The sequence below is a fragment of the Stigmatopora argus genome, chromosome 4 (assembly GCF_051989625.1).
Source record: "Stigmatopora argus isolate UIUO_Sarg chromosome 4, RoL_Sarg_1.0, whole genome shotgun sequence".
In the NCBI taxonomy this organism is placed as follows: domain Eukaryota; kingdom Metazoa; phylum Chordata; class Actinopteri; order Syngnathiformes; family Syngnathidae; genus Stigmatopora; species Stigmatopora argus.
This window is the reverse complement of record NC_135390.1, coordinates 13252483-13276728: the sequence shown is the minus strand read 5'-3', so window position 1 is coordinate 13276728 and position 24246 is coordinate 13252483. Positions and strand designations below refer to the sequence as shown.

The following is a 24246-nucleotide window of genomic DNA, read 5'->3' as shown; positions in this document are numbered from 1 at the left end:
TTCAAGCAGTAAGATTTTTTAATTAGATTCAGAAGTCACTATGTACAATTAAAACAAAAAAACAACTATCAGTCCATACATCTTCACATTCATTTAAAATATGAACTTAGCCTTTAGAAGAGAGAGTGTACATTGCCATTCCCATTCTTGTAGCACTTAATCATAAACTAAGATTTGGTGCTTAAAAATATCAACCTATAATACTTTATTTAAAATGTACTTTCAAATGAAAGGAAGACAAGATATACACAAGCATCAGTAAAACCTATAATCCACCTGTACACAGCAGAGAACCCTGTAAGCTACTGGCCAGAAAACACTACAAAATAAAACAGTTGCAGATAAGTTCCAGCCAAAATGATCCCCTGTTGACCGTTCATACATTTTCAGATATTTCTTTTTTGACAAACCCCTGATCTATCACAGCAATTTGTATCCTTGGTGGACAGTACCAGCATGACCTTATAAAAAACGGCTAGAGAAATACATTGCATGTGTGATTAAAGGGAAGTACAAAACTCATAGAAAAGTATAAAGGATAAGAGATTTTCCAGATCCATGACACTGCGATCTTAGTTGGCTCATGCAGATTTCAGAAAGAATTGATATGAATACCAATATCCTATTTTTTTTCCCTAGGCATTGGGGTACATTGGCACAAAAATTCACCTAGCGTATCCTGACCTGTGCATCTCCTCTTCTATTTCTAAAGAGTCACGGTGAAATGACCAATTCACGACACAACTTTAAATACAGGCAAGCCGAAGAGATTTTCAAAACCAAGCGCCGTCACTACTCACGATCAAAACTATAATATAAAATATCTTGTGCAGGACACATTTTGTAATTAGATTTTTCCGAGTTTCATTCTAAGATATGATAATAGCAATCTGTACAGTTAATATAAAAACACACAATTTCCCAGAGATGTCCGATCCTAAAACAGAATATCCCAGTCTCCATCCTCCATTCCACAAAACCTATAGCCATGAGTCTCCATTACTATTACGTGGAGAAGTTGATATCATTTTTTTTGAAGCTATTATTACTTTTAAGTTCTCAAATGAACACGATGAATGAGTTAGCGTTTTCATATAGGAGTAAAGAAGAAAAAAAGGCAACACAGAATGAGGCCGCATTAAAGGTATTACTAGACCTAGGTCCCTGAGGACACCACATTACAGCACCGGGAGGGCAGAAGCCCTGCACGGTCAGTCCTTAGCAAATGTCTCCATTTGGTTGGCACGTGGTTCCCCCTGTTGTCTGGGATGGATACTGCATCTTCTTCCAGCACCACTACAGCTTCTAGCAGCCACTGAAATCAAGTCTGTGTGGGTGATGGAGGGGAAGCGGGGAGCATTCTTGTCTCTAGTAAGTTCCAGGCTCTCCCTGATTAATTTTACAGTACATTCAGGAAATGAGAAAGGGTTGGTCTGTCTGCATAGTCAACAGCTGCTTGCTAGAGACTTTAAGTGCTTTTTTTTCACCAGCGGAATATGGTGGATTTAGGGCCGGTGGAACCTAAAAGGAAATAGATATCAACAGGTGAATTTTCCCAATGTGAAGAATCATTTTGAAACCTTCAAATTTGCCATTTGGATGTTTAAGCGTCACAATGACGGGATACCTTGTGTAAATTCTGCTTTCTTCATGAACCTCCATTTCAGTGCTTTTATAATCATTAAGCTCTTTCCGAATGGCTGCCTAAGAAAATAATTGAATACTTTAAAATCAGACATTGTGAGCAGGCAAAGGTCAATTAAGATTTGCACGTGCGTTACCTTGTCAGCAGGTGTCAGCTTGGTCCATGGCTTGTCCGCCCTGCGATCGTAGTCTTGGGCATCGGTGACTTCCACATACTCGTGGAATGTCAGAATTTTTCTGGCCTGTAGTTCTGCAACTGTTGGTCTTTGACTCAGCTATTAGGAAAAATGAACCAAAATATATTTAGTTCAATATGCAGCCAAATATTAGACTGGACGTTATGTCAGTAAAATAAATCAGGCGGTGGTCACCTTTCTGGTCAGTCTTCTCTTAATCTCTCGAACCTCTGCTTGTCTGTCAGCCGGATTTTTGGCTATTAGAAGATAAAGGATAAATAAATAAAAATATCTGTTTTTAGACATCATATTCATGTCTGGGCTGATGTGCAGACAATTGAGATAGAAGACAACAAAAGACGACAAAATTAGATTGCATTCAGCTATTGGAGTTTCAAATGTCATTTCCTCCCATTGATACTGGATGTCCAAAAATATATGAGAAATACCTGAAAGTAAGGAAACATCTTTTCATAGAGTACATGAAGTGAACATTAACTTAATGGATTGAAATGACAGAGATGACTAAGGGAGTTGAAATTTTGGTTAGGTGTAGATTCAGGCATATTCAAATGGTTGATAGAAAACTAACTTCTGTGATTCATGCCATGTAGCGTTGAGTTTTAACATGTATTTTACGTAAGTGATAGAAAGTGTCAGACTCACGTTGAAGGATGTTTCTTTGTTCAAGCTCCTCAGCACTGGGTCTCTGGCTAAGACGTCTGATGGAGAGAAAAGCGGCGAGGTCTATTTTTAAACAATGTCATTACTTTGAAATACAAGACCAAAGTAAAACAACATTTTTTAGAGCTGGCGCATGCATTTCATCCCAAGTCACACACTTCCACGCCATTTAGAATAACGCTAAAGCAATAATGCAGTGTTATGAGGTCTCTTTTAACCTTGTGAGCGCTGTTCCAATCTGGGTGCGTATGGCCTCCCACTGCTCCCTGCTCTGCCAGGTGAGACCCGCCTGACCTGGTGGCTGGTCATCTCTGATGCTCATCTCCTGTATAAATCTGTCCCTATCGGGTGCAGAGGGACGGCTATTCAGCTTCAGAGCCAGAGTGTCTTTCCTTTTCACTCTGCTAGCCAGGGCACCTGGATAAAAAGCAAGACAAATATGGCTATTATTGATGCAGAAGACTGCCCGAGTTTTTGTTGTATCTGTAGGGGTTATGATTGATAGTTCACTACAATCCAGAAGGTCATTTACTATGACCAACGATCGTATTAACAACCAGAGTGAATTTGTGTCATTTAGTGACTACCAGTTGGGCAATGATCGCATTTGATTTCATTGTTTCAAAATAAATGTATTATCATATATAAAATGTATATTATATATTTAGTTTTGCATGCATTTTGGAGGGGGGTTGATGTCCTAATTGATTATCATTCAAAATATTTACTCTTTTTTAATTGTTCTCATTATTACTCCTTTAATAATACTCTCTAATGTCCAAGAAAGCCCCCCCCCCAAAAAAAAACAAATGCTCTTCTACTAAGGGAGCAGAGTCAAAATTCAAAATCACCACGTTACCCCAAAAATACAAATGTAGGTATTTTGATCATTTCACCAAACATACACAACTCCTTGATTTTTTTCATGATATGGTGAACATAGCTTACTCAGTGGGGGCTCTTCCTCCTCATCCTCATCCGAATCTTCCTTTTTATAAAGCACAGGACCATCTGAGTCACTGTCGTCTCTACACATGCCATGTTCTTCGTCCTCATCGTCGTGGTCCTCCTCATCACTATTTTCTTCACTTGGAATGACGCAAATTCCAGCATCCACAACCAAACCGCGGCGGCTGCGTGGCTCTAGCTTTGGTTGGGGAATCTCTCCCTCATACTCGTCCTCTTCTTCATCATCGTCGTCCTCTTCCTCTTCCTCCTCTTCTTCTTCAGAGTAGTCATCTTCAGATCTAGCAGTGGAGGAAAAGTGTTATAAAACTTTTCAGAGAAAATAATAATGCATTTTTCCGAATCTATTCAAGCAGCAATGGATTCTTGTAATTAGTTAAATATTTTGTTCCTTAAACAAAATTTCATTTAAATGATATCTAGAGGCAATATTAACTTATTGATTGCCATTGACGTTGATAGATGTTCACCGTAGTTGAACTGGTAGATCTGGCAGTGAATAATTATGTTTGTGTGCAATTAATGGCCCCTCAAGTATAAAGGGATTGGATCATTAATGTTGCAATGGCAGCCAATGAGTGGATGTATTAATTAACATGAAACAGTAGAAAGTTAACAAAAGGAAGTTAGTTGATCTGTTTACTTAGTTTTAGTAATGTAATCCGTCAAATGCAAACTTTGCTGTGTCATCAAAGTAAACAGTTAATTTAGCAGAGATGGCTTGGTAATTTCCATCAATGGCAGCCAATAAGAAAATATCCAATACAAAAAGAAAGAAAGAAAGACATTCTTGTACTTTTTTCAGGACTTTTGTTCCTATATAGTAAGAACTCACAGTTTAAGGGGTTGAATGCTGACGGCAAGGGGACGACCTCGATCTGCTTGGTAGTCTGGAGGTGTTTCAAACAGCAATGTGTGAGCACGTTGTGAGCCGTCTGGGTTGGGTTGAATAGGGCCGGGACTGGCCAGAGCTCGCTGGATCATAATGTGCAGTGGGACGGGAGCTGGGCGCTGGGGCGACTCACTGACAGGGCTTGGGGGATCAAACAAGATGGGGATAGGTTGGGGTAGTGGATGCGGGTAAGAGTGTTGATGGTGAAGGTGGTGTATTTGCTGTCGAGGTGGAGATGGCGGAATGTGTGAAGGAAGCGGAGGGGATGGGGGTGCAGCAGGCAGCTGAAAGCTCACGGAGCCTTGGTCCTCAAGAGAAAGTGGCGAGGGCGTGATAGGATGGCTTGAAACCGAGGAGTCTTCGGAGTTGCGTTTGGTGACAGGGGTGGTTCTCTTTGGAGGCATCGGTGGGGAGGGTTTCGCTGGGACAAGACTAGCGCCCCCGGCAGCTTGGGCGAGGTCTCCTAAGGACAGAAGCGCGATTAATAACATCCAACCGTAAAACAAAACATAAAACCTCTTAGCCCATTAAGTCTTTGTTTTATGCTTCCGCTAAAGTGAATTGAAAGCACATGCTTCTTCAACTGTAAACATTGGAGACATCCAGTTTGACAGAATACAGATTAACAACTGGAATTACACGTCTAACCGAGCGTGAATGCATACAGAGAATGACATCACATGACTGTCAACATGGATGCACACATTGATCTAACACGCTTGTGTTCAACATGTGCCCCACAGAAGACAAACACAGCCTGCATGCTCAACACAACCAGACGTCTGGTCTTTGTCAATAACGGTGTCTTGTGAACAAGCAGCTCAAAAGCAGACTCATAAGTGACATGCAAAATCATTTACTCCATAAATCTTAATATATGCAGCATATAAAAGGTTTTAAAATCAAATTTAAGTAATGGTGAGTGCTGGCAGAACACAAGCCAGACAGAGCCAGGTAAGATCTTGAGTCAACCATTATGTTACAGTCTTTATTGTCCATTCATTTATATCCATTCCATTCAGGCAGCAGAGTTGAGCGGATTACGTCCTTAAAATTCCATTGATGCATTGTAGGCAGGCTAGAGACCTACTGAAGGCCCACTTTCATTCACATGCCAAAAGCAGAGTATCTCAAACTTAATATGTTCAACTGCTGTAGCACTTGCCTCTTAAAGTATGTATATGAAAGCAAGCGGCGAACAGATTGACTGCTCATGCAAATTGTATACAGTGAAGAGCATAAGTATTTGAACACCCTGCGATTTGGCAAGTTCACACACAAACATTATGGAGAGATCTGAAATTGAGATCATAGGTGCACTTCCAATGTGAGAGACTTAATTAAAATCTCGACAACTTTGACTGATGCTTCTACTGGTTTATCCAGATTGCCATTAGCAAACTTTACACAGGTTTGGACATGTGCTGACTTGAGCAGGGGAACCTTCCGTGGCATTCCACCCCAGTCCAAGGGAGACCTACACTTGTCTTTATCTTCTTCCAATTTCTAACAATGCAAATGAATTATTTAAAATTCCTAACAATTGATTTCCTCAACTAATGTTTTCAATTTTGGAAATGCACCCCTATGATGTGAATCTCAGACTCCTACATAATTTTTAAATGGGAGAACTTGTCAAATCGCGGGCTGTGCAAATACTCCTGTTCGTCGCTATACATCACATTAAAGGTGACGCAAACAAGTTCCATCAAGAGAAGACGACGACAGGAAGTAAATACGTAGACAGCTAGAAAGGATGTCATATGATGGAAAATGCAGACTCTGAAGAAAAGAGGGGGTGTTCAGACATGGTCACCCTGCCTACAGATACCAGAGCGCATCCTTTTACCTGAGCGCAGGCCTCCAGCCCGCCGGCAAAGGTAGACAGGCAGGGACAGATAGACATCATACTCGCACTCTCGCTTCCAGCAGGACCAGTAGAGCGGAAGCTGTGCGTGCGCTCCACCCTGTAAGGCGGAGACTAACAAGGAGGAGATGGAGGCCTTCAGCCAAGGGTTTTTTATTTAACATAACTGCAGGGCAGCAGGGTGTAAGTACCGAGTGTCAACGGAAGTTTAGGCAATGATAGTATCTGCACCTGAGATATGTGTCGTCTCAGTGTGGTTGAAGGTGAGACAGCTTGTTTTCTCTTTTTAGGGGTTGCCAATAAACAAGTACTGAACACTAGATAAGATCCTAAAAATTGTCACAGAAATGTGTGCAAAGAAACGTCATCCACTCCTACACAGTACCAAAACATGATAAGTTGAATCATCATGATTGAGAAGAGTAAATCAAAGTAAGACCTCTCCCTTGAATGGGAATGCGGTAATAATCGCTACTGAGACAGACTTGCAGAGGAACAACAATGACTACTGAGCTACAGTCGTGCGAACTGAACCTCACACTTATAGTCCTTGTTATGTTCAGCGAGTCAAATGATGGCAAATGGTTGCAGCTACAACACAGCGAGTCAAATGATGGCAAATGGTTGCAGCTACAACACCCTTTTGCAGTAAGCAATAACAGCATCTTCACAATTGCGCTTGCTTACTGCGAAAGGTCCAAGTGGAATTAAAACGGCCTCCTGGAACCAGCATGTCCTCATTTGGAAATGCAAATGTAACTGTGTATCAGAAAGTAATCAGCAAAGCTTTTCCTAGACATGAAGCAGACCGTAGCCTGAAGAGATGTCTTTTTTTATTGCTGCGCTAGAAAGCCAGGACAGGGAAAATAGCTCTACTTGTTTAGGCGGGAACAAAGAGAGTTTAATGTCGCTCGATAAGCCCCAGTAGTGTGACTGGGGGCTTTTTAGATTGTCCGCTGTGACACATGGCATGTTGAAATATCATGTAATCGTTCATTCATTCATTTTCTTTACCGTTTATTCTCACAAGGGTCGCGGGGGGTGCTGGAGACTAGTTGATGGTTCATGATTAACCTGAGCAAGTAATCACCGTCGGGTATTTGTCAAAGCACAACTCTAAAAAGCTTACCTAGCATGCCGGGGTTGCCCCTGTTCACTGGCTTAGGAGGAGGCAGAGGCGGTTGCTTGGTAGCCTGAGTGGCGGACGATGAGCCGGCAGATGAAGACTGCTGTGCGTTCGTAGCCACAGACGAGACGTTCCTTGTAGGTTTCGGTGCAGTATTCGGTGCAGTATTCGAGGAGGACGAGAGGGATGCGTATTGGACTGGGGCCTGGTTCAAAGAGGCGCTGCCTGGTTCAGGCGTAGAGCTGATCAACCATTTTGGAGGCATCATGGACTGTTTCGGAGGCAGAGGTTCACGAAGGGTATCCTTCAGTGCTTCAGGGTCGGAGACAAAATGGCTGTCTGACTCTATGAAGATAAGAGAGATTTGTCAGCTTCATTTTTTGCACGCACACACACACAAACACACACTGGGAGTTGGCTAAAAAATAAATAAATAAAAAGGTAATGGGCAATTTATCTATTGAAGTTCAGATTCAAACAGTACTTTTACTCCGGATGAAGGGGGGGAAAAGTATTTCCATTACTGTTTCGGGATCTTATTTTGTACTTGTTTAAAATCTTAACATGGAAAGAAGCCCTTTACAATACAAGTACGAGCCTTTTTCTGCGGTTTCACCATTCCAAACATGCACTCCGATAGCACTTGATTTAAAATTGCATTATGTCTGGATCAGCAGAAACAAAAAACAGTGTAGGTGGCTGCAATTACCACACACTAACACACAACTCTAAGCCAGCCCCAAATGTATCTGTGTCATCCCACATTCTTTTGCAACTCCCATGCCACACTTCAAAGCTATAACTCTGAAATTGCTGATTACAGTATTTCTTTTCAGCCCTGCATCTGCAGTTGGGATTTAAAGCATCTTTGAGAGAAGGTCTGAAGAAGTGGGCGTCTATCAACTTCTGCTGGTTGCACATTTACCCAATTAGCAACGTTGTTCCCCCAATTTGGATGCAATATTATCCCAATTTACTGAAAATTCTTAATATCTTCATCAACATTCTAATGTGTCTGCTCAGCAATTCAGGTGTAAAACACGCAGGACAATAGAATGCCATTTTCAAGCCGGCGCTTCTTCAAATAAGCACCAACTGGAAGAGCACCTAGCACTAAGGTTTTACAAAGTGCAATGTTGCTAAAAGTACCTGTTCTCACCAATTATCAGTGTTTAAATGTCCTTACAAGGTTAGCCTTAAAGGGCAGTGAAGAGAAGAGTGATTGTTTCGAATTAATTAGGAGAGGGGATGAGAGAATGAGCTATTTTCCCATGTTCCTGAATAGAAGCTGGACCAGGACTACAGGGATTCAGCAGGAGTACATCCCTTCAAAATACACGGATGATGTCACCGTGTAAAACTTCTACATTCCTTTTCAAGAAAGCTAGGGGGAGGGTGCATGGAATGACTCACCTCTCCGGGCTCTTCCCTCTTCGGCAGATCCATGTCGGGGAAGTGTAGGCTTCCAATCTGCGTCTGCTTGTCGGCTTCTCCTGATATCCTCTGAGGGCGCTTTCTGGAGACCGGCCCTTCTGTGTCCATCTTCAGGGTGAAATTGACCTCCACTTCGGCCTTCATCCATCTGATTGTGTCCGTGCCACGTCGTGTTAGTTTTCCATTCAGTCTCTCCATGGCCACGGGACACCATCACCCCACTTCCTCTGTGTTCTTCCTCCGGGGCTGTGGAACCCTTAGCGCTTGGAACTCTTCGGCGGTCTCTTTCCGAGGGAGACCGGCCCCTATGGTCGTCTGAATGGGCGAGCCAAGTAGGGTTTATCCTAAAGTCTGAATCCGAAGAGGTTCTGCCCTGGTGGCTCCTTCCAGCACTGACCCCTCCACCTCCAGTCACAGGCAAAGTGTGGCCATTTTTCACATAGTGCTGCTTCAGGCTTTGTGGAGCTCCATCTGCATCTAAAGTAGAACAAATTGTTTTTTTCTTTGATTTGACTTTAGGTAAAAATATAAAATTGATAAGCCAATAAAACAATTGACATTGTTGAAGACACCAAGCCTCCAGCCATTAAAAATGGAGTAAATTATTAGGCAGTAGTGGGCATATATCACTGAACAATGCAAATAAAACTAAGGGGAGTTATAGTCGATCAATTAAATTCAGTCACACAAAAAAAAAATCCAAATCCTAAATATTAAATTCGAACGAGATTAATTCTAGCTTCCTATTGGGTGATAAAGACAAGCGATTTGAGGAACATGTTTCAACGTGCCATACAGAGGTATTCACTACTTTTGAACACCTTCCTTTATAAGTATACCTGGAGGGCTTTTAGTTCATATATTTTCCTAAAATAACATTTGCTTGTGATATTTAGTTGTCTGACATGAAACTGACTAAAAATGACGTATTCAGAAGAAAATAAACCAAGGTTGCAATTATATTGCTCAGTCAAAATAGCTAAGCCCTATAGATAGTGAGTGAGAGTGTGGGTTGTTGTTCTGAAGGAGCACCTGCAGGTTTAATAAATGGGCTCCTGGGGATAAAAACAAAAAAAAATGAGGCCTCTGTTATAACTTGTACATGCCCCTCTCAAAGCCACATTGCTGCAGGGTACCATTTGTTCCACTTTCCGTTCTCGAGAGCACATATTGAAAATAATGAAACAGCTAGTACAGTAGTTTTAAAAAGAAGGCAGCATGCAAGACGAAAGGATTTGACATTTCTAAACATATCTCAGACCCCTGCTGGATAGAACTCTAGTGTTCCTGCCATTATGTACCGATGACTGCACTTTCCCAACTGCGTGGGTGCGACCGCTTTCGCAGTGCTAAACAACATACACTAAGCTTCTGGTAACCTTCTATAGAGCCACTGTGGAGAGCATCCTGGCATACTGCATTACAGTGTGGTACGCTGGAAGCACGGCAGCAGACAGAAAGGCCATGCAGAGAGTAATTAACACTGCCCAGAAGATCGTTGGCTGCTCTCTGCCCTCACTGGAAGACCTTGCCAGCCCTCGTTACCTCAGCAGAGCCAGGAACATTGTCGGGGACCCATACCACCGTGGTCACAACCAGTTCCAGCTGCTGCCCTCTGGCAAATGCTACAGGTCTCACAAAGTACGGACAAATAGGCTTAAGGAGTTTTTTTCCCACATCCATCAGGACTCTAAACTTGTGGTAGCACGACACACAATCCCTTCTGTGTAATAACTTCGGGGTGAGGTAACATGAAAAGACGTTGGGCGGTGATCTGCCTCCTACTAGCTGACTGAAGGTAAGTGAGGAGACAGTGAGAGGTAAGTGATCCGCTCGCTGGATGATGCGATGTATCCATCACGGCAGAATGCCAACGAGTCTGAAATTATCACTTATTTGGGCCTTTTGCCAGGAAAGCGCACCTTATGGAGAAGCACTACCAATTTCGTCATACGCAGCTGGGTATGATGACAATTAGGCTTTTGTCAAGTCAATGATGATGATAAAGCCTATGTCCGATTATTATTATTATTATTATTATTATTATATAGACACTGCTAAAGATCAGAGGAATCAGATAACTTGTACCATTGTCTGGAGCTTCTTTTAGCAATCCCTGTTCTATAAGCTCTTGCCGGGTACGCCTCGTTGACATCCTTCTCTCCAGCTCTGCCATATAAACAAAGATACATAGCAGCAAATTACATACATTGTTATAGTATAGGTTAGTCAGCTGCATATTCAACAAATCAAGTTTGGAGCAACAAAATGGTAGAAAAGTAGCACTTATTCTTGTTTTTCCAATCAAGACTGCAATCATACTAAGATGAACTATGCAGCATTAAAGTGGTTTAAAAAGATAAATGTGAGGGATAGCATAGAGGGTGGAGCTCTTTCCAAATAATTAATCTCACAACCTTCTGATGCTTCGTTGAATTTCGCACTGCTTTTCTTCTTCCGCCACTTCCATGGCTTGAAAATCTTGCCAAGGCTGGAGAACTTGCCCTTGCGTTTTGGGGGAGGCGTGGTGTCGCCAGTGCTGCTCGCCTCTCCCGCACTCGTGCTGTGCTGCTGCTCACCTTCATCACCTGTAATAAAAGCAATAATGTGAAACACCTTACCAGTCAGAACACATACGAGACTCCATTGCGCCCTATTTAAAATCTCAAACATCTCTGTAAGGTAAATTTGTTCCGCATAAACACACACAACTTTGGTCTATGTCATCTTGGGAAAAAAATAAATCAACATTTACAGCTCCCGAAGAGCCCACAATACTTGAATGATTCCAAGCTAGGTCATCTACCGCCTCTATGAAGAATACTAACGGTATTCTTGTGAAAGACAGTTATTATCTTTAGCTCAGTGGTCTCAGGAAACTACTGTGTTTTGGCAGGGTGATGCTGAGAGCTCATGGACACAGAGCCACAGTTTATAAGAGAGGTTTTATTCTCATCTTCAGCAAGTTTTCACCAACATTCCTAGGGTTGGCGGAGGCTAGTATCTTATCAATGTTCTAGCCCTCACTGTCCCAATAGAGGAAAATAAAGTATACACGCATGGATTTTGTCAGCACAAATGTCTGTTAGTCATGTTGCATGCAGCATAAATTGGGGATCAGCAGTTAAAAAATTCTTGATTATACATATCCTCTGAATTAGTGCTGCGCGACATGGTCCATTTTATCTCACAATATGCCACAGCAGTATTAAAAAATAATTTCAATTAAATCTTATAATCAATCATAAAAAAAAATATGATGAGAAATATACAATTACGACACCTTTTACCTCACTCAACTTTATTTTAATTTGACATTATACAAGCCAGTCACTGATGGAAGTAGTACTACTGCATCAAGAATCTAATACAATTTCTGAACTTGAAAAATTTTTTTTCCCAAGAAGTAAATCCGCGATGTAGAGAAACCGCGAAAATTGAACCGTGAAATGGCGAGGGATTACTGTATGTGCCATCCCAGGTTGTTAACGATTCCACATTGTCGAGGAAGATAAATAGCTGTCTAGCATAATATTACTTATATTTGTTTACCATCGCTAAGGACCCCTGGTCTGATTCAAAACATCCATTTTGTTGCACAAACACACTCCCACACACAGCATGCCCTTGCAGTACTAATGCCCCAAAGACTGCTTCCAATGTAAATCTTAAAATGCTGATGTGGATTACAGTACTCTGTATTCACATGAAAACCTTCCACTGCACACGGCTTATGTCTGCTTCCTGACTCAAAGTTTAATTTTACAATTCAAAATAGGAATTCAGTGTACCCTGCCTACTGCCTATTATTGCTGGGATAGGCTTCAGCACCCCCACAACAGTTGTGGGGATAAGTGGCTCGGATAATGAATGAAAAATACTAGCACTGCTGAAAATGTTCAAAAGCTTGTGCAACTGCATTTTTAAAGAATTTGGTTGTAAACATTGTTGCAATCTCTTAATGCCAATGAAAGTATAGCTAATACTTTGTATAAGTACAGATTTTGACATTATATTCAGTCTATTATTTACTTTGCAGGGATACAGAATGATGTGTAGAGCAGAAAATAGCCCCTAATTTGAGTATCATGTAGTAAAAAAAACTGGCAAATCAAAGCTTACACAAAGACACACAGATTACACATAACATTCACTGACATCTTTTAAGGTCCCAAAATTGAACACGGTTGGTCTGGTTGCAAACCATTCTAATCTTAAAAATGTAAGCAATACTTTTACCTGGAGAGTAGCTGGTAAGAATCCCACTTCCATACTGGCCGGTTTTAAAACAGCATGCCATGGGTAAGAAGAGATCCCAAATTCAAATAATATCTTTATGCCAACAGTTAAATCACCACAGAAGACAGGAAATTGTTGAATCTAAATCACAAGTGGTCGGGGATCCAAGGGTGTGTCCGCCCTGAGGAAATCCATCTTCTATTTCCAAGGTACAGTTCAGAGGATTCAGACCATGTGCCATAATATCCTGTTAATCGCTGTAGTTACTCTGCCATCCAAATATTTGTCACACAACTGACTGCAGATTCACGGTGGCTCAGCTGAAGCTAGTCAAGCAGGATAAAAGCAGACTGTGCCAGGCCAGCACACACCGCAGCACTGCAGAGGTGATGATTGCTCAGCCCATGAAGTAATCATCCGTTTAAAAAAAAAGAAAAAAAGGTCTTTGAAGACAAGCATTTTTGCATGAATAGATTTTTGCTTCAAAGAATTACAAATTACAAAAAAAAGTCCAAATCCAACTTCTCAATCAAGTGAATGGTGGACTGCAGTTTATTCTTCAAAACTGGATCCAATAAAAGCAGGCCGCTTTTAGTGATCGTGGGACTTGAAATGTGTGTAAAATAGGAAAAGCACACAAACGTAGAGGAGTGAGGGGGGGTAGCTCCGAAACAGGGAGGAAACGGCACTCCACCCTAATTCTGTGACAGAACAAAGACAACCTCTTCCCCTTGAAAACACAACACAGTCAACTTAAAACACTGCTCTGCAAGGTCCAATACTGTGACAATCACCCAACAAAGCTCATTACCACAGCCTGTTAACACATTAACAGTGACCTGCCCGTGTATAACATGTTGGTGCAGAACTACACAGTAGTTCTGACTGTCCTGCTGTGTAATCAGAAGCTGCAGAGATAAGGGACTGGACTCAGGAAACATGCGGGTGTGTGAGAATAGAAGGCCACACCTACCATTCCCATAAACATGCGCCAGGCAGGTTCAATTTCCCTGTGACCACATGATTCCATGAGTCATGACAACTGTGTTCATTACAGGTTAGCATGTGATGACATCAGATTGTGAAGAAAAAGATTGCAACTTTTAGCCGAACCTTATAAATAGCTTACATAACAATGAAACTCCTAACCATTGACTATAGAGACAACCAATATGAGTGACATACAACAATTTACAGAAAGGGAGATTTCAGTAGTTTGAAATTGGATAACTGCAACGCAGATTAGCCTGACAGCCCCAAAAAAAAAAAATCAGAATATTCTAGTTGAGCCTCATTGTTAGATATTTTCCATTAATTCACTTAGAAAGATAAATATCATCTATAACACGTGTACAACTACATGCAAACACAGCTGACATTCCTCCATGTGATCCCAGTGATTTAACATTCCTTGCGATGGTACTATGAAGGGGAAGGAGCGAAAGAGAGCGAGACTGCGTAGTACTTGTGGAAAAACTAATGTCTAACCATGAGTTTTCCTTTTTGGATCAGCTTCACTAAAGGGTAAGTAAGGTTACGGTGTTCTGAAATGTTCACAGAATCCAAGAATGAGTGCAGAAACTCACCGCCATTGTTTTGTTGTTGTGGTTCCTGAACTGGGGTCTCCACACGGAGACTCTGTCCCATGATCTAACCCCCTGTGGGGGACTCCGTCCTTGTGCTCAAATCTCCACAACCTTGACAAACATGAGTCTGCACCTGCCTTCCTTGCGCTTTTAACAAAGTCTTCCCAAACTCAAGTTCTTTCTTCTTCTCCCTGTTCTTGTTGTCTCCCCTTCCTCAATTCCTTCCAGTACTTCCTTCGCCCCCTCCCTCTTTCAATCTCCTTAAGTCCTTCCCTCCCTGCAGGAGCTGGACTCCCTCTCCCTGACTGACCGACCCTCCCTCATTGGCTTATATCACAGGTCAGTATTCAGTAAAAGATGCCAACCATTCCTGGGTAAGCCGAGTTATGTTTTAAAGGAGGGAGAGTGTGTAACGATATGTAGGCCAGTGAATGTATCAAAATGGAACCACAAAAGATAAGTCTCCCCATAAGGCACCTCAGTGTTCCTTTAGCCTCATGAAATTTTCGAGGATAACCACGGGAAGCGAACTAGATAAGACAAGAAGCAGCTTAAAAAAATAAGAAGCCTAATTCACACGCAAAGGATCGAGGGTGGAACTGCTCAGTGTCCATGGACAGATATTCATGCAAAATTCACACAAGCCACGTGTCATGAAAATGAGATGAACAAAGAAAGATGAGATGTGTAAAACCCTTACAATAGTGTTGACCTAGAATTTAGCAAATAGCTGAGTATTTCCACCTATTTACCATGCTGCTCTACCCTCTCATTACAGCCAAACACAGTTCATGGCACGTCTCCACGTCTCTCGTGACGAGTCTTAACTGAATTAGCTTAAATTTAATGAAATGTTTAGGCCATACACAAGGCAGCTAGACATGAGATAGAAGGGGGAAGTTAACCCCGAGAAAGTGGTTTAATTTCTTCCGAGGTTATAGTACGTTCATAAAACCCGATCTAAGATGCGCCTTACGAGGACTCCTATGCAACGAACTGTGTCATTATGCCTGAATGGAATTTTCTTAGTGTTTGGCTGAATCTCAGCTGTTCCCAAAAGATGGTGAGCGAGTGTGCATTCAACAGTGTTTCCTTTCTCTTTCTGTGCCCCACATACAGCCTCCACACTGGGCCAGCTTCCAGAAAGAGCTGAGCCAATCCACATGGGCACAGAACCTGTTGGCCTGACCTGGATAATAGACTGGGCCAGACTTTAGCAAACTGGGATACTGAAGGTTTGTGTTTTAATGTACCATTCTATTCTACATACACACACACAAACAGACATAGTCGTGCTTTCTTTGAAGCTTAGCCATTGTTTCTTACACAAAAAGACTTGGATAGATTTTAAAGTGTGTTGGCCGCAGCAAGTTCTTTATCATCAAACAGGCAGACAATATTTAACATCCTAAGACCCAGTCTGGCAAGGCATGCATCATGCATTTTTATTTTGTCTTTGATATTTAGGCTAATTGGGACCTGATGAGTGTAAAAACGAAGAATTATCTTTTTACATGATGTCCACATCATAAGTGGAGACCACGCCCTTGTAGTCCAAAATTTAACATTGTAGTCTTTGACAACCAAAAATGTGATGTCTACACATGTGGACGCCATGTCCAAGGAGGTTAATGGGAATATGAGTTATGGAGTAAATTTGACAGTCTGTACTCCATAATAGGGCAAAATAACAAAAAGGAGGACTATAGTGTGAAGGGAAACAATGTATTCCGCCAAAGACACCACTGGAATGTGTGTGTGAATGGATGAATGTGAGCTAATGTGTGGATAAATGCGCTACATAGATTTACCATTTCTCAAATCTTTTCAACTCTTACTGGTTTAGACCCATCTAAAGCTAAGACATGTATCGTTGGTTGGGAGAAAACTCGAGAGAATGAGTCTGTGAGGAAGTATGTGACTTTGGCCTCTTTTGCATGTTACGGTACATGACATGGATTAGTGAAGCATTGGTTCACAGTAAACTACTATCATCAAACATTTATTGCGCTGCAGTATTTGATTCCCTCACGCCGACTCTTGAGCCGAGCCGGTTTTATTCAAATAGGCCAGGCTAAAAGTATGTTCCCAAGTTGCTTGGCACCCATATTTCATTTGAAGAAAAAGCCTAAAAAATGATTAAATATAACATTCCTATAGCTTCTAGATTCCTTTGTTATTAAGCTAAGCGAGTCTTTTTACAAAGACAACAAACTAGCATTCGATATTCATGAACTTCAGGCAACACCGCCCTCCAGCAAGGCGGTATGCACATTTGACACTCGACTAATGTAGAACAACAGAACAAATGGAGCCACAGACTGAGGCCCTGAAGATGTGTGGCTGACTTTTTGAGTGGCTAATGTGTTCTAAAACGAGACAAACATTATTAACACAGTAGATCTACAGCAGAATAAGTAGCTTGACAGCATTTTCTCCAGCATTAACACAACATCCATCCTTGTACTCACCACGATTTTCCATCACAGATACTGTGGCACACCAATCAAATATTCCTGAAAAACGACAACAACAACACAGTTAAGTTCAGCAAGTCAAGTGGAGTGATGACTTATGTTGCTGCACATTAAATAGATTATTGAAGAAATGAGTGTAAAGAAATAAAGTAAACATACAGAGTAGAAAGTCATGAGTGGGAGGGGCAGCTTTCATCAGCACCAGTATGGAATTTGTTTTCCTCAGGTGACCAGCATATAGGTAGATGTGGCTCCACCCATTTTATAGCCTTTAACAAAGAGAGGCAAAAGACATAAAAATTATGCCAACAGACCTGGGCGGTATGACAAAAATGATCATGATAAAATATATATAGATGTATACATGACCGGACGTTTGGTCGCCAGACGTTTGGTCGCCCGGGTGAATATAATTTTGAGAGCTGGTTTCAACAGTATATATTTAGATATTAAACTCTCTCTCATGAATATAATTTTGAGAGCTGGTTTCAACAGTAAACTCTCTGTCATGTTGTCAAACGTCCGGCGACCAAACGTCCGGCGACCAAACGTCCGGCGACCAAACGTCTGGGCGGCCAAACGTCCAGCGACCAAACGTCCGGCGACCAAACGTCCGAGTACCATATGTATATCAGTCGATATCAATCATTATCACATCCCTCACATCCTTTGTCTTTCAAATTTGAAACTTCTGTGATTAAGCAAATAAATAACTTTCCTTGTCGTTCAATGACAATGTTACCTTACTTAAAAAAAGAATATAAAATGATTTTTAAAAATGTTTGTGTTGTTCTGTTGTGCAGTAAAGATAATTCAACTCCCTCCTATGAAAAGTAATGCATAGAAAAACCAAAGCAGAAACTTTGACAAGAATCTTTATTTTTATAAATTTGCCTTCAAACCAAAAGTGCAATATGAAATAACTAAAATAATCAACTGAAAACATCATCACAATTGGCAAGAAGTGTCCCCTGCCTACTGCCTGTGCGTGGTAGCTGGGATAGGCTACCCACGTGAGCAGTTCAGATATTTAATGAATGAGTATCTTTAATAGTTTAAGAAATGAAATGTCAAAATGTGCGTAAGACTTTTGGAACACCCTGTATTTCTTGCCAGCGAATGTTCCCGAGATATTTGTGTGTAAATATTCATTATTTTAGGAGGCGGTGCGATGTTAATATTTGTTAGTGCTTGAATGGCTTCTATTATTGAATATTATTATTAATTTAGTGGGCCCTTGATAGATGAAATGAATTTTCTATTTTAGTACACAGTCTGTGTAGCATTACGGTTTATCTACTTGGAGTGTACTAATTAAACTAAAATTATCAGCATTGCACTTTTTCTGAAGGACTGTTCAAAATCTGCTTAACTAGTTAATCTGCATATGTTCGATGAAATATAGTCATGGCTCATCACTGAAATCCACTTGAATTTTTTGCGATCTCGATCTTGAAATGGATCAACTTTAATCTTAGAATCAATATAATCTTGCAAACAGCTTTATGGCATGAATGTGCATCATCACACCATTCTATTTGCCATTGGGGAAGTGCAAACCAGCAACACTGATTCGAAATGACATTGATAAACAGCTACAAGCTCTAAATTCTCAATTTTAGAAACTGTATATCCTCCCAACTCCCTTTCTTATCAGTTCTGTTAAAAAACTATTGGGTGGTAAGGCCAAATTTAAGCTCCCCTGTCAGTCTGTTAAAAGAAAACCACAACTGCTGCAAAATTGTACTACTTAACTAAGCATCTATGCATTAAAATAGGAGAAAATCGGAGGCAGTGATTTTCCACCACTTTAGACACAGATTATGTTTGCATGAGATATCAATGTAGACCATGTAGCCTGAATAAATGTTACACATTCAAACACACGGAGCCAGTTTCAGACCATGTCCTTTAAAATGGGACGTAGGTGGCCCACTTTGCCTGCTAATGTAATTTCTTTAATATGGTGCTGTGAACATCCTCCTCTCTATCAAACTCTCAATTAGTTCAAGAACATGAGATATCTGGAGTTCGCATATTTAGGCTGTACTTGTGCTGGCTGCTTCCCACACTCCAAAACCACACCTCTTATGTTCAAGGACAATGCTAAATGGTCAATAGGTTCATGAGGACGGAATGGATGTGTACCTTGTGTCCCATAGAAAGTCTGCCGTGATACATGCAGCTAGCCCATTACCAACAAAAGCAGAATAAGATCAGATGGATATTTCTCATTAATATTGTCTTGTTTTGGCTTCCTGACAACTTGGGTGTGGGGGGGGAAACATAACCAAATAGAAATACGGTAAACCACATTTAGGGAACAACACAGATGACACGAGAAGGCATTTTCTGTTCTGCTCAGCGCCTGCTCCACAAACACAATAAGTAGGATGATAAAAGCCAATCGGGCATGCGACAGCATATATGGCAAACCAATCCTCAGAGCAGTTGACTCTATAAACAGCCATCTGTGGAGTGAACAAACCGTTAACACGACACTACTTGGCTTAATTCAATTAAGACAAGAAAGTGAACAGCAGCATCTGTGCAATCTTAAAATAGCAGTTTGCTTCACACTCCCATTCTTATATTTTGGGCACAAAGGTCACAAACTCAGTGAAGGACAGTCATTAAGTGCACTCTCTTTAAGTACCAATTCACCCAAGTGATGAACAACGGATTAAGTTAGTTTAGTTGTTGTGCATACTGTTGAATTTATTCACCAGAATCTCCAATGTGCTGTCCTCATGACTAAGAATGGTCGAGGATGTTTTTGTGTGTGTGTGTGTGTGTGTGTGTTTTAAAATAAGGTTTAGGTGATCATCATTACCCAATCCGCCCTAGAAAAGTAATGTGCACTACAGGGACCACCGGCCCACTTTCATCAATTTCAGCATTTCAATGCTTTAAAATTGTGCATTCAACCAAAATATAGCAAAATTTTGCGCTCTTTTTGTCATCCGCAAATATGGGAATATAAAGGATGAATAAATACATGATAATACATGACGGCCGAGTGATTAGTGCGCCAGCCTCACAGTTCTGGGGTCGAGGTTTCGATCCAAGGTTGGTTCTCAATGTGTGGAGTTTGCGTGTTCTCCCCAGGCTTGCGCGGGTTTTCTCCAGGTACTCCAGTTTCCACCCACATCCCAAAATCATACAAGGTCGGCCGGTTGAACACTCTAAATTGCCCTTAGGTATGACTGTGAGCTTGAATGTTTGTCGTTTGTCTCCTTGTGCCCTGCCATTGGCTGGCCACCAATTCAGGGTGTCCACTGCCTGGTGCCCGTAGTTAGCGGGGATAGACTCCAGCACCTGTCGTGACCCTTGTGAGGATAAGCAGTTCAGAAAATGAATGAATGAACGAATAATCTCGAACTTGAAATCCCACTGTAGCCTTATATAAGCATCTCCAGACAACTAGCTGTCTGGATTCGCGTGGTGATGGAGATGAGACCTATAGTTGTTTTTTTCTTCTAATTAGAGATCTCAACTCAACCTTATCGGTTGGAATCAATCACGCCAGCCTGACAGCTCACCCATCAAAAGTGCCTCCTAATGGCCCATTACAGATGAACAACCAATCGTAAGTGGATGGAAAGAGCAGCAGTTCCAAAAGGCATTTCCTCAGAGGGGCAAATTGCCTTCAAGAAGCTATTTGGCCAGAACGACATTAAACTGGAGGAAGTGTTGCTATAACAGTGAAAAAATATACAAGTTCAAGAACAGGCAAAGCAGCCAGATACAGAACAGTACAGTATGTTGCGTTCACAAACCATCCGACAAATTCCACCTGACAGTGAAAACATGCACGTGCCTTTATACTGCAATTCTCGAATTCATAAATATTAATACTACCTGTACTGGATACATCCGTGTATGGCAGACGGGACCTATGGATAGACGGGCCCTAACACCTGATTAGCTCTCAATTGCGTGTTAGTTGACAAACACAACGACGCGGCTGGTTGTCTAACAGTTAAGCGCATTATTTTGGCAACAAGGTGCACCATTACCTGGTTGGATGACGCCGCTTGAAACGATGTGGCCAGTCGCGTGAAAGAGCCGGTAACGGCCGGATAGGAAGCGGAGGCTTCCGGTATCGACCCGCACCTCCGAACCCGAAACGCACTCGCGTCAAGTGGGATCAAGATGCCGCCTAATGTGAATGTGAATGACCGACAATGAGAAAGTTGGCGGAAGAGAAAAACGACAACATCCGGTTGTGCTCTTCTGAGTAAAACCCAACCGGCTAATTATTCAAGGAACGCGTTTGGAACAGCAATGACTTGACTCAACACGTCCGACCTAGATGCATTTCGACTGAAATGTCAACAGAAAAACAAACATACACTCGAGGATTATGTCCATTTTTCGCCCCACCCGGGAACACTAGTGTCCATGTACTTTACCTGCATTTTGACATCTAACTTGTCAAATACCTGTTATTATTTTCCCCCATAACAAATAATACAAGCAAATAATTCGCCGTGACCCGAGGCCCTACGGTTAAAAAAAGTCCAATGTGCAAATGCTTTATAAGAAAAAAGCTACAGTATTTAAATGTATATTGTTGTATCCGAGTCTAACATAATGAAAATCCCCAATACAACCCACATACGCTACCACGTCTCACCGCGTACCCTTTGTTATGTGCGGTCACCCAATGCGGGGAATGCGTGCAAAAATGCACCCCGATTCCCAGCGAGTAGAACTATTTGACCCATTAAAGTAGCAATACTCGAGTTCAACGGCGATTCCCCAGAGAAAAACCACGCCACAGGTCTGCAAACAATGTCGCTCTGTGAATGTTTAACCGTGACACGGGGTTGTCTCATAGCCGATCGGCCAACTTGGCTTATTTCCCTCTCTAAAGGCAAACGTTCACACAAAAGCGCTCGCATTCCTCGCTCGTGACTCACCTTTTTTCTCCGCCTCCCTTTCTTCCCCCCAAATTACAGCCAAAGTAGAAATATCAAGCAGGGCACTTTCACCCACTTCAAATAGTCCACAAACCCCAAAGTCCAAACACTTTGCGCTTACCGGAAGCCATCCCGAGCTGGGCATGGCGGAACCGGTAGTCCTCGACGGAGGCTGCGACTCCTCCGCTGGCGCTGTGAAACACCTCGTCTCCACGGCCAAAATACTACATTACCCAGAGACCATTGCGGGAAGACAGTGATCCCGGCTGGGGAAAAAAGGGTGGAGGATGGTTAGCCAATTTGCGTTTCTAGCACGCAAAGTCACCGGAATTCCGACACGTATTCTTTGACTACACCTTTTATTTTTAAGGAATGACCTATCACGAATTTAACTCCAAAAGAGATCGACATTGTATGACTCAAATTGGAGCCGTTGCAAAATGCAAAAAAAATTGCAAAGGCAACCCTAATATACCTCGTAATTACACAGATTTGGAGGTTGTCTGTGTTGTTTCCTCAAATACGTGTATTTGCATTTGTATTTTTCTAATTGGGTAATTCCCGAGTGTAACAAAAAAAAAAACAAGCTACTTACTCGAGGTCAAACTGTCTACTTATGTAAACGCCCTTCTAGATTGAGGTTGCCGTCTTGTGGACAAGTATCGCCATTGCATGCCTCTTCTTTTTGTTTCTCACATGAAAATAAAATAAAATGCACAAAACTAAACTGTCTTCTTAAAAAATACTACTCACTGTGAAATTTCATATTCTTTATTTTTCTATAGAGTGTATGAATTGTTCTGTTCTTAATATGGTATTGGTAAATAAAGGGAATATATATTTTTATACATATTCAAGTGAAAGTTAATATTTCCCCCCATGTCATTATGGTCCTTGGCACCTGGCCAGGGTGACACAGCATACCTTTTAGCTTAGAAAAACTTAGAGCTGTGATTGGCTAGCCACCAATTCAGTGGGCTGGGATAGCCTCCAGCACCCCCATGACCCTTGTGAGGATAAGCAGTACAGAAAGAAGAAAAAAATTGGGTACCCCATCAAATAAAAATCTATAATTCATAGTTAAACCTCCAAATATTCTGGATAGTTATACTATATTTATTTTGAAATGGAATGAAAACAAAGTAAACTTGGGGAGAATAATATCACTTCCTCTAGCATCAACTGGGCCCCACATTTTCCAGTAAGGAAGTATGAGTGGCACGCTACTTCCCCTTTTCCGCTAAACAGTGCATTTTTGACACAAAGTTTATACCCATCAGCCAGTGATGCAAGTTATAAGTGTAATTTTTCCACTTTTTTCAAGTAACTGGATCAGTGAGTGATAGAAATATCACATAAACACATATACTGGTAAGTACTGCCGTTAAGGATAGTCCCTTAAAGTGAAGCTATGATTTAAATTAAATGTGAGAAAATGATATCAAAATTCATTCACTGACAAAAAAGATAGTGTGTAAAAATGTTAGTATAACAGTCTAAACCTCAAATAGTGCATGTGTTGTTCTCGAGCCAGGACCACGGACAGCTCTTAATAAGGCGGAAAATATAGTCTCTTTTCTTCATTGGCTCACGTGTGTCAGACTGTTTCATACCTGTCAACCTCTGCAGATAACTGCCCTTATAAATGATTATGATTCCCCTTACAAACCCCCCCAAAAACCTTACAAACACCGTACGAGTCGTACGGTGTTTGTAAGGTTTTTTGGGGGGGTTTGTAAGGGGAATCATAATCATTTATAAGGGCAGTTATCGGCAGAGGTTGACAGGTATGCTGTTTGTCTAAAAATATGCGTAGACTGACCACTCAAAGGCATGCAATGAAGCAGTATAAACAACCACATGAATCAATATTGACTTTTGACAGTGTTTTGTTCATGCAAGTTATTTGATCAAACAGCAAAAGCAGGTTAGCACCCATCTTCCTCAATCATGAGGTGGCAGGTGAATGATCTGTGAGTTTTCAACTTGTTCATGTGTGCACGCACAGTATGCACAGTCCAGGCTGATTACATGAAAACGCGGGGTGACAGGCTATTATGTACCTCCCTTTCAACCCCTAGAGCAGGGATAGGCAAACCGGAACTTGGGGGCCGCTGTGGGTGCAGGTTTTTGTTCCAACTGATATAACACAGACAGTTTAACCATGAGATTTCTGCAGAAAACAAGAAGAGCCTGACTGCAATCCACTGATTCCACTTGTAGGACACCA

The 24246-nt window shown here is 41.5% G+C and overlaps 1 protein-coding gene across 6 annotated transcripts; it reads right to left on the bottom strand.

Moving 5' to 3' along the window:
- On the bottom strand, positions 1–22261 carry phactr4b (phosphatase and actin regulator 4b). Of its 6 annotated transcripts, none has more exons than XM_077597593.1 (16): positions 22138–22261; positions 17251–17360; positions 17086–17130; positions 11207–11377; positions 10878–10958; positions 8769–9266; positions 7359–7700; positions 6212–6343; positions 4306–4825; positions 3453–3751; positions 2723–2921; positions 2487–2542; positions 2016–2077; positions 1782–1919; positions 1628–1704; positions 1–1521 (listed from the first exon to the last, which is right to left on the bottom strand). In XM_077597593.1, exons 3-16 carry the CDS (start codon positions 17096–17098, stop codon positions 1506–1508), a joined length of 2604 nt encoding a protein of 867 aa, XP_077453719.1. In that variant the 5' UTR covers positions 17099–17130; positions 17251–17360; positions 22138–22261; the 3' UTR covers positions 1–1505. The 6 variants fall into 6 exon arrangements, with proteins under 6 accessions (XP_077453719.1, XP_077453717.1, XP_077453720.1 ...); XM_077597591.1 differs by having other exon boundaries at positions 22017–22164; XM_077597594.1 differs by having other exon boundaries at positions 17089–17130; positions 22017–22164.
- Between the last annotated feature and the right edge of the window lie 1985 nt (positions 22262–24246).

Bases quoted from the DNA above. Each gene is read 5' to 3' on its own strand.
- phactr4b (XM_077597589.1), bottom strand. From the start codon at position 14,675: ATGGGACAGAGTCTCCGTGTGGAGACCCCAGTTCAGGAACCACAACAA. The intron at 6,344-7,358 runs GTAAGCTTTTTA...CCTCCTTGTTAG, and splicing joins GGGCAACCCCGGCATGCTAG to TCTCCGCCTTACAGGGTGGA. The intron at 2,922-3,452 runs GTAAGCTATGTT...CTTTTTATCCAG, and splicing joins GGAGGAAGAGCCCCCACTGA to GTGCCCTGGCTAGCAGAGTG.